General features: G+C 37.1%; 1 protein-coding gene across 4 annotated transcripts in view; it reads right to left on the reverse strand.

Annotated features, from left to right (window-relative positions):
• Window positions 1–18,299, reverse strand: part of PTPRC (protein tyrosine phosphatase receptor type C) — a 121,235-nt gene that overhangs the window by 55,502 nt on the left and 47,434 nt on the right. For 2 of the 4 annotated variants that reach the window (XM_053909091.1, XM_019430673.2), the window contains exons 3-7: window positions 10,646–10,660; window positions 7,602–7,799; window positions 4,959–5,093; window positions 2,029–2,172; window positions 1,214–1,270 (exon numbers count right to left, since the gene is read on the reverse strand). In XM_053909091.1, coding sequence (XP_053765066.1) covers window positions 1,214–1,270; window positions 2,029–2,172; window positions 4,959–5,093; window positions 7,602–7,799; window positions 10,646–10,660 — 549 coding nt within the window. The remainder of the gene's footprint in view (window positions 1–1,213; window positions 1,271–2,028; window positions 2,173–4,958; window positions 5,094–7,601; window positions 7,800–10,645; window positions 10,661–18,299) is intronic. The other 2 variants (XM_053909092.1, XM_019430703.2) reach the window with 2 other exon arrangements.

The following is an 18,299-nucleotide window of genomic DNA, read 5'->3' on the forward strand; positions in this document are numbered from 1 at the left end:
TAAACTAATGAGCTAGTTCTGTAAGACATTTTCATGAGTTTAACCCAATAAACATGAAGATAATAATGATAATAATAATAATAATAATAATGTTGAGGTTTTTTCCAGCACACATTCGATTATGGCGTGGTGACTTGGCTAACCATTCATGTACCCAAAAACATGTAAAGGTCCTCTTCCCCTCGATTACTCCCAAAATAGATTTATATCTGGGGCGCCTGGGTGGCTCAGTCGGTTAAGCGGCCGACTTCGGCTCAGGTCACGATCTCATGGTCCGTGGCTTCGAGCCCCACGTCGGGCTCTGTGCTGACAGCTCAGAGCCTGGAGCCTGTTTCAGATTCTGTGTCTCCCTCTCTCTCTGCCCCTCCCCTGTTCGTGCTCTGTCTCTCTCTGTCTCAAAAATAAATAAACGTTAAAAAAAAATAAAAAAAAATAGATTTATATCATTATAACCCCTAGAGAGTTCAGTTGACACTTTCGTTGAAAAAAAAATCAGAAAATAGGCAAAGGCGGCTTCACTCTCTAGTTTAACTTGTGTAAGTTCTTTGTACCTATAGTGGATCCAGGGTAGTGAATGGCTCTTTCAACAAATTGAAACATATCGTGGGGGAAGCATATTTGTATTTAACTGAAGAATGGGTGGAAATGTGCCAAGAGATCTTGCCCATCCGGTCTTTGAGTTGGAAGAATTTGGGAGAGGACCATGGGCTTGCCCGCTCTGCCATGGCCAGCCCACTGGCCGCCACCGCCAATTGCTGGGTCCGTTCAGATCTCTTGCCTTTGCTTGCATGGTCCATGCCACATGACTGGAGCTCTGCACTCAATCTTCTGCCATTCGCCACTTGGAACGGGGAGTCCCATGGATAGGCTTGTTCTTTTTCATGCTAATACCTAAGCCCACTCTTAGAGAAAGAAGTCATAGTATTTTTGATCGTTTTTCTATGCCTTTGCATAAAGCACACAACCCTTGGGGGATGTCATAATGATATGAAAAGATATCACAGTAACATTATGCCCTGATCTCACCAGCTATTGCACGGCTAAAATATGTGTTTTAAGACTAACTGCCATTCCGCAGCCCCCATCATTCGAATACTCAATTGACTTTCTCAAAAAAAACGCCCCCCGAGAGAGCAAATGGAAGACCCTTCTACGAGCACATCCCTGGTACATGGTAGTGGTATGACTGCATGGCTGAGGGTAAGATTGTCACCTGTTTCGGAAGCAGTCATAATGCTTGTTGCGGGTGACGTGGACGTAAGACTCTGATCTGCAAGGAAATGAACAGAGAATAAAAGTTAGTGAGTTTGTCATAATGAAGGGCAAGGGAAAAACTCTTCAGCAACGATACTTTCTTTCTCTCCTAACTGAATCACTGGAATTGACACTTGCTCCTTGTCAAAACAGGAAAGTGAGCCAAAGCCTTATCTACCTACCAATGGCCCTTTAAGATAACCAATAGTTCCAATAATTAGAGCTTGAGATTCAGTAAGTTGAGAGAAACTGTTCATTCGTTGGTGTAATTCTTACCTGATGTGCAATCTTCCTCAAACTACTTTCTCCTTCAATAGCTTCCTTATTTTAATTACTAATAAGGATCCCACTTATTCTTTTTAAATACTCACTGCCTCCCAGGCATTTTACATATTTGGTCCTCACATCTATCCCCTAAAATGAATATTACAATATCTATTTTTACAGAAGGGAAACCATCACACAAAAACTATTAGTAGCTTGTGCTAAAGTCAGCCAGAAAGTTAACCAGACTGGATTGGATCCCAGAGCTATATGACACTAAAGTCTATTTTCTTTCTTCCTTGCCCTGAACTTTCATAATATGAATAACAAAACGAAGCACGCCCAGAAACAAAGCTTACTGGCAAGTTTACTTTGGCTGATTTGATATCGGTATGTGAAACGTCGCTGCAAATAATATTTGGTATGAAATACGTAAAAGAACTGCATTCAGGTCTCAAATTTCCAGTTCATTACCCACAACTCAAAACCCCTAGAGCACCGCGGGCAAACCTGAGGAGTTATCTTTGGTGGTGATGCTGGAGATGAGTGAGGGTAGGGCAGCAGAGCTGCTGAGTGCGGGGCTGAGGGTCGCTACTGGTGTGAAAACTGTGTCTGCAGGGAAGGTGCTGGGTGGAATCGTCTCTCCTGGAAAACCTGCAATCAGAAAGGCCATCATCACGGTCATCCGTTTTCGCCACAGAAGGGCAACGGCCAGACATTCAGCGTAAACCGAGCATCGAGGCTTAGGCCAAGCAACGATTGAGCACGTAGCTGTCTGTGTTCTGCAAAACTGAATGAAAACCAGCCAGGCCTGCAGAAGTTTCACATTGTGCAACTCAACGCCTAGGCAGCTTTGTAATCAGAGCACCACTTGTAAAATATTTGGCACCTGAGGAGACAGCTGGTTTGCACAAGCCAGGGAGGCCAAGCTTTCCAACCAAGGGATGCCTTAGGTGATGGCGAAAATGCACCCAAGCGACAGAGTGGGGTGCTGGCTTGCGGAGCTCTGGGTGGCAAAGGGTGTGTGAAGGTTGGAAGAAGAGGAAGCACAACGTGCCATGTGCTGGAAACCTTGCCTGGGGGGCACCTCCCTGGGGAGGCCTTTCTGGGTGCAGATGCCTAGCTCTAATTTTCTTACATGAGAGCTGAATGGGCTTCTGCCTTTGCAGCTGCTGAGCTCAGGGTGTTTTCCTTTCCAGGTGGAGGTTACAATTCTACTTTCACTATGTTGATTGCCCTCGCCAGGAAAAAATCAAATTGGTTTAGAACCAAAGAACTTCTGCATCATCCAGACACCATTTCCTTATTTTCCAAGCAAACCTAAGCAAATACGTATAGAATTAGGTGTCGTAGCTGAAGAAACTGCACAGCGTATTTGGTTAGGACTTGTCGTTGCCAAGCTTCAAAGCACCCAAGGCATGCTACATCTTCCTGCAGACATCACACCCAGAATTCCGACACAAGCAATCAGTATGTATTCACTGGATGCCTACTAGAGGACTGGAACTCCGGTAGTTGTCGCGGCAAAAACAAAGGACATGCTAACTAGCCTTTATTTGACCTTGTTTGGTTATTTCCCTGTCATGGTCCCTGGGGTCATCAGTTCAATGATACAAGATTAGTCTTGCATTTGTAAGATTCTCAGGGTTTCGGAAGAATGAAACAGGCATGCACATTCTGGAAACGGTTTCAGGACAAGCATGCAGGCATCGTCCAATTATAAACCGAGCACAGTCCGTAACTTCACATCTACAGCCATTAGCAATGAAAAGGCATCTTCCAAAAATTTGAGTTTAGGTTCTCAGCTCAGTCTTCAAAAGCCACTACCTCCCCTGCATGTAAGTAAACCATAGAGTAGAATGAATAACATAAATATCAGTTCTGCAGTTCTGGATCCCCAGAGAAGGTCTCCAACACAACACAGAGAAGGGTAGGAAGGTTTAATTTTTCTTCTAAAAAAAAAATAGACTCAGAAATGACCCTCTGCTGAGCTTTAAAAATCAGTGGGTTTGGGGTGCCTGGGTGGCTCAGTTGGTTAATAGCCCAACTTCAGCTCAGGTTGTGCTCTCGGGGTTTCTGAGTTCAGCTCAACGTCAGGCTCTGTGCTGACAGCTCAGAGCCTGGAGCCTGGATTCTGGTCTCCCTCTCTGTCTCTGCTCCTCCCCCACCTCAAATAAAATTTAAAAACATTAAAATTTTTTTTTAAAAAATCAGCAGGTTTGTCTTTCTCCTTCTTCCACATTCTTTCCTTCTCTTTCACTGGCTTGTTCTCTTTGCCTCCCCTAAGAGTCCCTTGTCCTCATGCTGTTCTAAAGCCCCTGCTTTTTCAATTTTCATCAGGTTAATGAATCCTAATCAGTTTTTAATTAGTGGAATTAGCCACCGTGAGAGGAAGAATTTCTTCATGAGGACACGTAGAGTGGTTTTTGCAACAACCACCCCCTACAGGCCAGTCCTCTTCAGTTATTTTACAGCTCCTTCTCATCTGTAACTTCTGAATCTGTGGCTTTGCTAAAAGTTCCAGATCGTCTTACTGTAGTTCTCGTGGTAGCTGGAGTGGGCAGAACAAGGCAGGGAAGGGAGGGCAACTCTTTCCCAGGTCACTTTAAGTTTGTGCATTTCCTGTAATGATTTTTGTGCCAACGGAAGACTTTTAATACCTCATAATTATTCTATTTGATATGTTGGACTTCCATATTTGATTCATGTTCCAAGAAAGGCCACTTTAGTGCCTGCTCCACAGGCTTTCCCATTTATATCTTTTTATTTTCAGGCATTGAAGCCATCACATTTTTATATATGTCTGTGTGGATTTTTGTCTTTCAGGATAAAAAAAAAAAAAAAAAGTCAACATGAAGTGACTTAGACCCTGATTTGGAAAGATAAGGGAGGGAGTATTTTGCTTTGTTTTATATACATACAGAGATGCTAAGCTGAATCTTAATGTTTGGATGGGGAAAATGAAGCATCTATTTCCTTTTTCCCATTCTTTTAAAAAAACAAACTGTGGTTACAATTTCTTAGTGGCTTTCACTGAAAATGGAAGTCATCTACTCTTCAGGATTTTGTTTATTGGTTGGAAGTCTATTGGTAACATTTCATACATACTGTTCTTTATTATTAGCAAAAGTTTTCACTGTGCCGTGGGTCTTGCCCCAATATGAAGAAACGTATAGAACACCCTGGGTAACCATTTATTCCGGAACAGGTTTTTCCTTTATTCTGCGAAGTCTCATTCTTTATTATTTCATCTGTACTAGAAGGACCTTAGGTAGGTGTCCTCATAAACTAAGGATAAACATGAAAGTATGAAATACCAAATTCACCAACTAGCGAGTGCTATACTTTTAACAAGTGGTTGGATTCCCTGACACCGCTCTTAACCACAGGCAGCTGTCAGGCTCTTTCCACAGTTGCACAAATCTAAAAGCCCGGCAAACCTGATGTGTCATTCTTCCCCGGAGCAGGGGTGAGTGCGGGAGGGATAGCAGTGCTGCTAGGTGTCTGCGTGTCAGATCCGGCAGAGGGCGCCTGCGAGTCTGCGTGCGTGGGGAAGGGAGGCGGCTGTGTAACTCCTAGGGTAAGAAAGTGAAATCGTTTCAGTATTTCCCTACTGCAGATGAAACATTTAAATACTAGGACATTATCAGCATCTTTGTTTACCAAACCGTGAAATGACCCAATCTATTAAAATGTGTGTCTGCCTCTATTTAAGTTCGCCTGGCAGGAAGGTGGCACCAGAGTTCTTCATTTACATATTCCCAGAGGCTTCCTGGGGTCCTGTTGAAGTCATAGATGACTCAGGTTTCCAGGTGGCTTTTTTTTTTTTTTTTTAACCTCCAAGTCTCTGTGAGCTTTTTGGATTCTCCTTCAACTTTACGAACTGAAAGTTGGGGTGTTTCTTCGTAGGCAGAATCAGTAAAGAATCCCTCAGTATACAATATGCAAATCGTAAAAAAAAGAAAAATAGAAAAATGGACAAGACATGTAACAGACATCTAATATACGCAATGGCTAAAGAGTGTATGCAAAAGTGCTCATCACTATGAAATTTTTTGATGTTAAAATAAAATATCTTAACTATCATACTGGCAGAGTTTTGAAAGATTAATAATATCTAGTATTGGAAAAGATGTGGGGAAACAGTTGCTCACACACCCACATTCTCTCAGAGAATCACATGTCTAGAGTCTGTAGGATATACCGCCATGGATAAAATGGTATGGTACCTTTAAGGATCAGGATTTGGGAAAATAGTATTTTCAATGTGTATGTGTGTAAATACTTTATATATATACATATACATATATGTATATATATAAAGTACATACTTTATGCATATATATATATGCATAAAGTATGTACTTTATATATATACTTCTATATTGATATTTTGCAACTGCATTAAATATTTTTGTAAAAATAATATCACATAATTAAGTTTAATGTTATGCAAACAGATGCTTATTGTAATGATTTTTGAACAATTTTGAAAACGCTTGAAAATATTATACTGTTAGAAGCATGGATTAAGGGATTTTTTTTTACCTATGTATATCGGTAAGCAGGAAAATTGGATTGTATTCCACAATACGAATCAATTGCGAACATAAATTAAATAACACATACGATTCTATCCCAGTAGAGAATTGAAATATCACCGGAGAGCAAAGTTATTTTGTAGGGAGATCAAATGTCTTATTTTATTTGAAAGTGTAAGAAACCTTCCAAGCTAATTTCACCATCAAGTTAGTATTTTACTATTATTCATCCTTATTTCCAATCTTTTCCATTTTAAACATTTTCTCTTCACATTTTGCTTCATAGGGAATATTATATGTGTGTGTGTTTGTGTACGTGAAGCTAAATGTGAAAACTTTAAAATAGAAAACTGTGTGACATCAGTCCGTCAGTAAAAAAGTTTACCCTGGAATGTTCTACCTAACCATTAACACCCTCATCCTCACATTCTTTTTGTTAAAATTTTGGGCAATGAATTCAAATGCCTGCAATGTTTAGATAGATCCTAGCCATTACTCTGCTAAGGTGGAAGGAAGAAATGGAGGAAAGATTGAATTTACAGTTCTGTAATCAACATAAGGAGGCATTTATCATTTAATTAACTGCTTATTATGGCCAATAAACTTCATCAATATGGTATTCAAAACACGACAATGTACCCCTCCACCAAATTTCTGAGACAGTGTTGAACATACTTGTTTTTCAAACTAAGATTAATGGCACTGTTAAGCGAATAGCTTAGTCTCTAATGTCTATAAACCTGTTTGCCTCAGAAAATGACAACATAGCACATTATTTCAGAAAAGGCATGAACAACCCTCATGATGGTGGATTTATGTGCCAAATACACTGGCAGACCTAGCATCAAATATAGAATGAGCAAACCACAGATTTATTGGGATTCTGAAAAGCATCAGTGGTCTTCACTGGTAAAAAATACCTCCCACATCACTGTTATGAATGTGGTCACATTCCCTTCAATTCTGCCCTAAGGCCCACAACCTTGATTAATTTTTTTAATGCCAATATCCCTGGAGGAAATTCAAACAGCAAAGCTGGATTATTGATCCTCGGTGTGGTTTTTCAAAAATAAATTGTTTATCTCCAGTAATTTCTGGTATTGAGATTGTGGAGTTCAACAAAGAAAAATTCTACTTTGGAATTACAGCCAGGGAGGGCAAGACTGACAAAGTGCTGAAATACCGAGTTCTGACCCGGCTGGCACTGCAGAAAACCCAAGTGAGCAGAACAGTGGCGATGACCCAGCACATGCAGTTCACTGGCTACTGGAGAAACTCCCCTCCCCCTCCCCACCAGCCTTACTTGCTGGGGCTTCCCTCCCTCCCTGTCCACCGGCTCCTCAACAACTTGCCTTCACTACTTTGGTCAGTCAAAATTGCATGAACGCCTGGATGTTCTACACTTTACATGCTTGAATAAAACCACATTTGTAGAAACTGCACACGTATTTTAAAGAAAAACAGTTCTGATAACTTTCAGATTCAAAAAGGAAGACAAGTTCTCCTAAACTCATTTCAGTTAATTAACACCTCTGTGCCGACCTGTCACATTGAGAGTATTAGCATTATCCAAAGAGTTCAGGAAGTCTTCAGTTGAAGGATTGTCTGGACTAAGAGTAGGCGTGGTCTCTGAGGAGTTATATTCTCTTTCAGAGATGCTTGTAAGTGAGAATGCAGTGGTGCGGGCAGGTAAGGGGTCGCTTGGAGCCAGAACACTGGGCTTTTCTGTTGAGTTCAGTCCTATTGTATTCATGGGAGATGGAAAAAGGAAAACAAAATAAATACATGAATCATATCCTGCAACATATACTCATCTGAGTTAACTAACTCCCCAGTCCACTGCAGTGTGTATATAAATATATATACATATATGTGTGTAAATGCACACACAACATACAGAGATGATATACGGCGTGTGGTAGTATGTATATTTTACCAAATACATAGATAGATAGATGGATAGATAGATAGATAGATAGATAGATGCATACAGAGGTATATAGACTTAGATATAGTGGCTAAAGATAGAAATGGGGAAATAAAGTTGAAAGCAGCTATTCCCTGCCTACTTCCCTTTGGATTGCTGGTTTCTTAACTGTCCAAAGCAGTTGGGTTCAGAAGGACGGAGCACACACATAAAGAAAATCAATTAACAGAAATTGTAAAAAAAAAAAAAAAAAAAAAAAGAAAAAGAAAAAGAAAAAGACTTACCAATGAGCACTAGAGAAAGAGAAAGTTTAAAGGGGATTATTAAGAGGACTAGTGTTTCTAGGAAAACAAAAAATGAAAAATAAAAGTTCTAGGTACACACTGATTTTTTTTTTTTACAATTTTATTTTTAATTATTGTTGAAGGTAAAATGAAATCAGTGTTTACCAAATACAAATAAAATACATCCAAGCCTTATTGAACTGCCCCAATGACAAGCACATAAAATAATGTAGAACTCTTCTGTGGTTACTGAAATCCAAAGTAATTTCAGTACATTTGTTACAGTTGTTATTTTCCAACGAAAATTTTCAATCTCTAGAATTTCATAACCTAATAACACACAAAGCAACGTATTTACTAACAAACCTCTACCCGAGATACACGTCAACATATCTAGCAAAGTGATAGGCAAGTCACCCCTTCCTGTCTTCAGTGTAAAATCCTAAATCCTACTTGACTTATTCTCTCACCTGCTCTTTGTTGAATAAAAGAAGGGACAAGGGTGGAGGCAAAGACAGGAAGAAGACAGATAGGGACAGAGATTGAGAAGATGAAAGGGAGAGGGGGAGGGAGCTTAAAATTATGTGCAATAACATTAATATACTTCCATCATTATAGACGTGAACAATTATTAGTTTGTTGCTTTTAGGTTAACCTATCTTTGGTTTTGGCAGGATTCCAATGATCCCCTGTGCTCTGAGAGAAATGTGATGTTTTCCCTTTATCACCCACTCCCACTTATCTTTTAGATTTGAATTACAAAAAGACTAGAAGGAAAACCACTCCAAATACCTCGCATAATAGTGTTATGCTTTGTTGAAGAGTAGCATTCCTAAAGATTATATATCATCAAGTAAATTCAGTCCAAGGTCTATGAAAAAACGGTATTCAGAAAACTACCCTCCTACCTAGAAGCCTTAATGTTCTTGCACACATCTTAAGCTCACTGCACATCCCCTGGTTCAATAAATAAGACTTTAATTCAGGATGAGAAAAAATGCTCCGATTGCCAATTCTACATTGGCCTTCATCTTCACTTTGGAGATACTACTGGTTTCCACTGATCACATTCTTGTTGATATTTGCAGGAAGCCATTCTCATTGGCATTTGGGGTCACTATTTTGACTTACCTGATGTCATCATTTGGATGTGTCATCCATCATTTTATAACAGTGCAAGGATAATGGAAACTCCCTCAATAAGGTGGTAAGTCGTCTGCATTTTAAACATTCACCCCCATTCTACCCCATTCCCAATCCCCTCCTGCAACAATAACCAGTTTATATGGTTGGAATGAACTTAATCATTTGTAAAAGGTGGAAATGCTAAAATGGATGAGAGTAGCTGGCATAAACCAATCACAGTTGCTATACCTTAATGACTTTCATGTATTTATAAAGCTTCTCTACCATACTATCCAACCGTAAAATTCCAATATTACATGTTTTAAAAAATAAGAGAATGTGCTTCTTATGCAGATTCAAAAGCATTTTGTTAGTATTCACATGCTTCCTTGTTTCCATAGTTTGGAATGAATTTTCATTTATTTACAAAAATAATTCCTTTAATAACTCAATTTGCAGAACATTTTGAATGTACCTAACTAGAACCGCATTAAAATGATTAAGTCAGAATTGTCTTAGTGGCTTTACTTACCTTCTCAATGCATACTTCAACTGTATGATGAATCAGGAAATCAGTAATACATTTTACATAACACTAACATTTAAGTGATATAACTTATTTTTAACCACATGAAATGTATGTTTATCTCTTATTTTTGCATATAATATGTATGAATTTATTTTTAACATCTTCATTGTTTAAATTTAATTGGTCTCAGGATTAGAATACTCATTAAGACTATTAATTCCATTGTGACAATAGAATTTGAACATGATTATTACAAAATATCTTACTACTCTCAAAGCTTTTCTTTTATATATATGTATATACATATATGTATTTGTATATATACATATATAATATGTTTAGAATTCTAATTTCTCAGATAATTCTTTAACCAATTTTTGACTATAAAGTTTTGCGACCTAACTTGAATTATTTGCAATGTTAAAATTTAAAAAGAGATTGGAATCCTGCTATGCAATTTATTGTCAAGTTTAAGAAAAGCTATAACTTATACACAATAATATATTCAAGTAGTTAACAAAATTTATATGTTATAAGCAGGAATATTAAGAACAAGAAAGTGTCAAAAACATTTTCATAATTCAAGAAATAATTCATAATGATAACATTTGTCCTTGTAAAATGATTTTACTAGACAATAATAGAAAACTCTATCAACATTAAATATATAAACTTTGCAACAAAATAATAAAATAAGTAAAATGAAAATATTAATTCTTACCAGGACTTTCTTCTCCTGAAAAAAGGAAAACAAACATCTATTAGAAAACTTCAAATTTCATAATACATATGTAAATATAAGTTAAATTTCATAATACATATGTAAATATAAGTTAAATTTCCATATATACATCATCTCTGTGTTAGTTAACATTCACAGAGGGGCAATTTTCAGTACCTTTTACCACTGAAACTACATTCCTTCTCTTAAGGTCATGTTTACAATGTCCAAGTGTGTTAAAACTATGGTATTAGTTTTTGACTTCTCAGGTAAAATAAAAAAGTAATAGAATAAAGGAGAGCTATTAGAATTAATCTCAAGCCTATAAAAGACTTTGGACTTTTTCCCCATATGCATTCATTTATTTAGATAATGATTATTTATTGAGTGCCTACTGTGTGCTATATGCCACATACTAGCGATACAATATGACCAAGGTAGAGACATTTCCTGCCCCCAAGGAAGTGAAAGAAGAAATAACTGTCATGATAATTGTAAAGAATTTAGCATATTGCCACATTCAAAATATTCGAGTTAGTTCGAGTGTATAAACACATTTCATATAATACACCTCTTTTCTTTATCTGAGAAGTATATAAGTTTTTAAATATCTAAAACCATTTTGGGGGCGCCTGGGTGGCTCAGTCGGTTGCGCGCCTGACTTCGGCTCACGTCATGATCTCGCAGTTTGTGAGGTCGAGCCCTGCGTGGGGCTCTGTGCTGACAGGTCAGAGCCTGGAGCCTGCTTTGGAGTCTGTGTCTCCTTCTCTCTCTCTCTCTCTGTCTGCCCCTCCCCCACTCACAGTCTGTCTCTCTCTGTCTCTCAAAAATAAATAAACGTTAAAAAAAAATGTAAAACTATTTTGATATGTCCCTTCTCAATATAAACATCTAATTCCTTGGAACTTCAAACAAGTTAACTTGATTTAGTTAAGTTTAAACCTATTTATTGTTTTGCTAACTTGATATTAGGTGCTGGGTTTGAACATGTAACAGGTATGGTCCTTTGCCCTAGGAAAAATTACAAACTGTAAGATGTATACAGATAGATATCTACATATATATATAGCTCCAATGGTTTGCAAGATAAAGAGAGAGAGAGAAAGAGAGAGAGAGAGAGAGATCCAGTAGTCTGCAAAGACATTTAAGTCATAGGTGAACCTGATTATGACTAATAATTAAAATTCCTTCCATTGGCGATCAGCAAGAATTACACAATATGAAGAGGAAGCGAAGCAGCTGAAGCTATGTAGCTAAGAGCCTTGCATATAGTAAGTGGTAGATAAGTAATTGTTGAATGGTTTTAAGCATGTGTAAATGCAAGGGAGAAATCAAACAGATCTGATGAAAACACCTTTGGGAGAAGAGCCAAGAGCAAGCCTTATAGGCCACGAAAAGAGATTGAATTTTTTCCTGAGAGTGATGGAAGTCATCAGATCAATAAATATAGAAGAGAAATCAAATAGATTTGATGACAGAAAAAAGAGGAATCTTAATGTTGCCTTTACTAGACCCATCACTAACTCCACAGACCATTATACTCTGTTCTCATTTATTAGTTTGTTACCGCCAAAACATGTAGCATAAATGGTATATAATATGTTATAAAAAGGAATTGCGATTTGTCACATATTCATTATGGAAATGGAAAAGGAATATTGGGATAATAAGGAACTTTCTTTTTTTAACATAAGAACCATGAATACTAGAGTAAATATGCTAGAAATGTTCCAAACAGTAGACTCTTCATCAGGCCACATGCATGTTAAATGCCCCAGAGATATTAATTTAATTCTAACTGGTTCAAAAGCAATGAATGTTTTGAAGACAATATGTGGTGTATAGTATTTTAATTCAAGTTTAGAAAATGGTAAATTACCAAAATGGAGAAGACAATTTCTACAGATGTGTCTTTTTAAGAGAATAATTCAGAAATGATACTTTATTGTTATTAATTGCTAATATGTATTGAGTGTTCATGGTGTATGAGGCACTATAGGAAGCCTGTTGCTTGTATTTTCTCTCTTAAGGATCACAACACCCTAAGAAATTAGAAAAGTCAAGTGTCTTGGCTAAGTTCCCAAGGCTGGTATATGCTAGCCCAGACTTGAACCTGAGCCTGTCTGACTCTGCAGACATTGCTGTCAATCCTCAGGCTTCCAGCTTTCCTCATTAATTTATCCTTATAGCTTTTCCTCTACACCTGACCTTTCAACATGAAAATTCTTTTAGCCAATGCTTTAGGCTACACAGAGATTGATACTTATTAAAAGCCCATAGGCTAAATAAAAAAACCTCTTAATCAGTATCGGACTACAGAATACATGACTAATAATGTTACAAATGCTAAAATAAACTTGACCCTAAATATAGACATTTGCAGTAAATTATAGTTTTCTGGATAAATGCTCTATGTATGGTATAGACAAATATTGGAGAAAAATCAGAAGTGTGCCGGTTTAATTTACTGAAGAATATTATTTTGACAGGGAAGTCAACCAAACTACAGTAACAGTAAACAAAAGTACTATAACGCACAGACCCCATGTTTATCTGTGAAGAGACTTCCATAGCTTGGAAACAGAAAAACAACTTATTTCTATATGTGTATCTCCATCTATGTATTTCTGTTCTAATCACGGCCCCATTCAACATTTCCCCAAATCCTTTAATCTTCAATGCAACAAAATTTAACATCCATGGCAAATAACATATATCTAAAAATGGATCACATTTTCCTTTCATGCTTACTTCCCATAAAGGCTTCTTAGATTGAACGTACGTTTTCCATTATACCCCTTTAGCTCAGAATCTGATTCTAAAGTCCTCCACTGAGTGATTTTCAGGCTATTTTGAAATCTTGTAGCTTATTTTAAGGTTTATTTCATTTTCTTTATTGAGTATCACACACACATACACAGTCTTTTATCTCTTTGAAAGAAAATTCCAAGTCCAGCATCACAGTTTAGACTCAATAGAAGACTAAATTTATTCTCATAGTCACAAAATCCCTATAAACAGATTTTCAATCTCTGTAACACTTTCAGTCAACATGATAAATCACATGAAAATTACTTAGGCACTCAATAAATCTTACAGAAGCTCACTAAAATAAAATTTCAAAGATGAAAACCACTTCCAAATTTGAGCTAATGTCCTGAAGAAAATATTCAGGAACTACAGCAGTGTGATTGACATTAATTTCAACAAGCCATATCTACTAGATTACATAAAATAAAAAAATGTTCAATTATTTTTATTTATTTATTAATTTTTTAATGTTTATTTATTTCTGTGTGTGTGAGAGCGAGAGACGTAGAGAAAGAGAGGGCACAGGTGGACGTGCACTGAGGGAGGGACAGAGAGGGGGACAGAAGATCTGAAGCAGGCACCACGCTGACAGCAGAGATCCTGATGTGGGGCTCAAACCCACGAACAGTGAGATTATTACCTGAGCTGAAGTCAGACACAACTGACTGAACCACCTAGGGGCCCCAATTTTCAAATTTTTTTAAAAATTTTATTTATTTTTGAGAAACAGAGAAAGAGAGAGAGAGCATTGGCAGGGGAAGGGCAGAGAAAGAGGGAGACACAGAAACCAAAGCAGGTTCCAGGCTCTGAGCTGTCAGCACAGAGCCCAACGCAGGCCTGGAACCCACCAACTGTGAGATCATAACCTGAGCAGAAGTCAGACCCTCAACTGACTGAACCACCCAGGTGCCCCTCAATTACTTTTAAAATATCAAAAAACTTAAGTACAAATCTCAAAGTAGGAACATATATAAAGACAACCTACATGAAAGAGCCTAGTTAAAAATCTAATATCTGAAGGACATATCCCCTCCAAAAACCATCTAATGACTTCCATAAATGTAAGCATGCAGTAACAAATACTTCCATGGAGACTATTTCTACATATCAGGATAAATAGGTGAAGCTACTTAAATATTTAGAAGAGACTGCACTATCGAAGATATCTCTATCACATTTTGCAATTCTTCCTAAATTATATGAACAATGACTTCAATTGTCTATTATATTTCCATATGCAGACATTATCAGAACATTACTGAAACACAGGAAGAAGCAACTGTGCTGAAACCTCATGATTAAACAGTCCGACCCTATCAGACTGGTTATACGAAATCTTTAGTTATTTCATGACCTACTCATTCTACTGCAGGTCAAAGACGGATCTGCTTGGCCAATGTGAAGCGAAAGAACTAATGTAGTTATCTCAGCCGTTTGGCATAGGCAAACATCCCCATACTCTTTATGCTCTAGTTCACATATAACTTAAAAGCAACCATATACTGTTAGTGGAGTCAGACTTGGAAAAAGCAAATAAACGTCTGCATAAAGTACTTAATAACTAGTGCATAATAAATACCTATTTAATATTAGGAAATTGTATTAATATAAGTACCATTAAAATACATGCAAACATTCTATATGAACAATGCTGGGAGGGTGTGGAAAACAGGTAAAGAAAATAGCAGTGGGGATTAAGAGGGCGTGTGTGACAATAAAGAGAAAGCACTGGTACTTCTAAAAGTATAAACTGCATTGAGCACTTTTAAATTCTATAAACACAGGAGATAAATATAATAAAATAGACCATAGTAATAGACTTAGTATTTCCATATATTATCTTTTGACTTCACTCTTCTGGGATAACATTTTCTGCATTTTTTTTTTTTTTTTTTTTAAAGGGAAGTGCCTGTTTTCATTATTTAGACAAGGGAATATTTAGAAATATTCCAGTAGGTGGCACCATAGCTCCAAAAATCTGTAAATCATGGTACACGCGCTCTTTTCCATGTTAATCCTGTGTGAATTACCAGTGGAATTGACTAAGTACATTAAACAGCTGAACATGCAGATAACAGAGCACTGGATCTTCAAAGCTTCTAACACGTGTATTGTTGCTGAATTTACCTTTTCCAATATGTTTCCTTTACAACTCAAAATGTTTAAGTGATCACAAATCAAAGTTACCTTGAAGTCATGCCCCTAAGTCCCTGTTCAGAAATTTCATCAAAAACTGGGAATCAGTCGAGTGAAAATGACATTTCAAAAGACGTACTTGGGCTTTAAATACCATCCATTCCCAACCCCACCGCTGCCCCCACCCCACAAAAAAAAAGGAAATGGAATGCCATTTCCAAAGGGATTTAAACATGTCTAATTCAGCAAATCTAAGTACAAGGACAGAAGGGTGAAACAGGATAGATGAAATAAATACGTATTCTCAGCATCTGCCCTAAAAGAACAGTGGCATGTTTTGAAGGCTGAGAATGCATATCTGACCTCTATAAATATAAAGGCCATACAAAAGTGAAGTAAGCACACCAAGACAAAAATTAAGGGTCAGCGAAAACAGATATGCCTGGTTTTCCTTGTTTGGTAAGGCGTGATAATAATAAAGCACATAAATAAAAATGAAAGGATTCTACTTTTAGTTACTCTATAAACCTGGTATATGGTTCACAGACAGCAAATCCCACAAATTACATCAAATTCATAAGTTCTATGGAGTAAGCACTCTGAGCAAGGGACAGACAAGGTTTTATCCAGATTTCATAGAAACATGGGAAATAGTCTATCCTCCATTAGCTTATCAGTAAATATAATAATCACAGAGGCAGTTTTACTGAAATGTTATGTATCAGACACCATGTTAACATCTTTGTGTGTTTTTGTATTTACTCATCCAAGCAAAGCCAGTGGATTAGCAATTATTTTTCCTATTTTGTAGAGAATGAAACTAAGACTTGGCATTTAGTAAATTTCTCATAGTCATACACCCAGGAAGTGTTGACTTTGAAGGAGTGTCTGTCTAATCACAATTTTCTTCTGCTTCACTCAGACTTTATGTTAAAACATTGGTTGTATTGTGGAAATGCCTGGAATCTCATGAATGAAACAGCTACTGCTTACCACCAGAAAATAATTTCAGAGATTTCAACTTCTACCGAAACATAGGATGTTAATATCTATTGACATGTAGTTCATTTGATAGATAAGGAAACTAAAACTCGGGAAGCTTAAATGCCTTTCTGATTTCGTGCAATTTAGTAAGACTCGTGATTTCCAAGCTCCACCAATTATCACAGAATTTCAACATACTTTAAATAGAAATGGACCTTCAAGGGGCGCCTGGGTGGCTCTGTCGGTTTGGCATCCGACTTCAGCTCAGGTCATGATCTTGCGGTTTGTGGGTTCCAGCCTGCATTGGGCTCTGTGCTGACAGCTCAGAGTGAGTCGGGAGTCTCCTTCAGATTCTATGCCTCCCTCTCTCTGCCCTCCTTCTCTCTCTCTCTCTCTCAAATAAATAAACATTACTAAAAAAAAAAGAAAGAAACGGACATTCAAGAAACAACTAGACCCAAGCCTCTAAGAAGAAAGATAGAAGGCCAAATAAACAGAAGAGAGACTTGGGAGAAACAGAGACAATGCAAGGAGCAGCAGAAACCCTGAAGCGAACAGTCGTTCATATTGTCAGAAATGAGACAACATGGCATCCATGAGCAAAGAACAAGGAGTTATAAAAAGCAACATTTCAAGATCAAGAAAGGAAGCCAATAGTTACTGGATAAAACATTTGAAACGAAAAAGAAAAAAGAAACAGCAGTACAACAGGAAATATCATTTAAATGCCAAAATATCTTGAAGTATTTATGTTTGCTTCTGGAAAGCAGGAATTGAGGACGGGAAGTGGGATGGAGACAAAGGACTGACCTTATGTACTATAAACCTTATAGTACTATCCAGACTTTCAAACTACACATACACACATGCACACACACTTGAATAAAAATATAAATAAAGTTATCAGTATGTAAAATTGAGGATAAAGAGGGCAAATGCATAAGGCCTGGGGTGGAGGAAAATCAGGGAATACATTACTTTAAATATAGCAATCATACCTAGGTGTTTTCTAAAGAACTTGTGTGTGAAACATCACAGATATTCTTGTTTCATTGTGAGCACATACGAGTTTTCAAACACATTCACCTCTAAAACCAGGCATACATTTATATGTCTTTTATATTTGGCTGAAAACATCATATTATCAATTTTAGCCATGCTGATTAAATAAATAACAATATTAATAAATCCAAGATGATCATCTGTAAAAGATTGGTTACTTTGCCTTATTTTTTATCTTAAAATATTTATCTCTATGTCACTGTGGGGCGGGGGGATTTTAGGAATAGCCAGATTATCACTTCCTGTCTAATGATAGTCAACCTGAGATCTTTGATTTAGATTCACAAGTCTTAAAATGTCCCACAGTCAAATTTGTTTCAGAAATATTTTGTGCTACATGTCCCTCAGAGACATTTATTAAGTGTTAACATATTAAGGGCAAAGAGAAATTTATGTAGCTTTGTTTAATCAGAATCTCCCAGAGGTATTTGCCACCGGTCCATTTTTTTCCAAGGACATAATGTACACACTATCATGAAACAAAAGCACTTTGGAACCTCAATGGAACACAGTTTATGATTCTGGTTTGGATTAGTTATATATAACTTCACGTGTGTATAAAGAGAAAGAATAAGCAGTGTTATAATCCTGATAAATATAAAATCAGGATTTGTATTTGCACCAGATTAAAAATTCAGATTAAATTCCGTGAAAAATTCTG

This window comes from Panthera pardus, unplaced genomic scaffold (genome assembly GCF_024362965.1).
Source record: "Panthera pardus isolate Hobbes unplaced genomic scaffold, ASM2436296v1 HiC_scaffold_21, whole genome shotgun sequence".
NCBI classification, from domain to species: domain Eukaryota; kingdom Metazoa; phylum Chordata; class Mammalia; order Carnivora; family Felidae; genus Panthera; species Panthera pardus.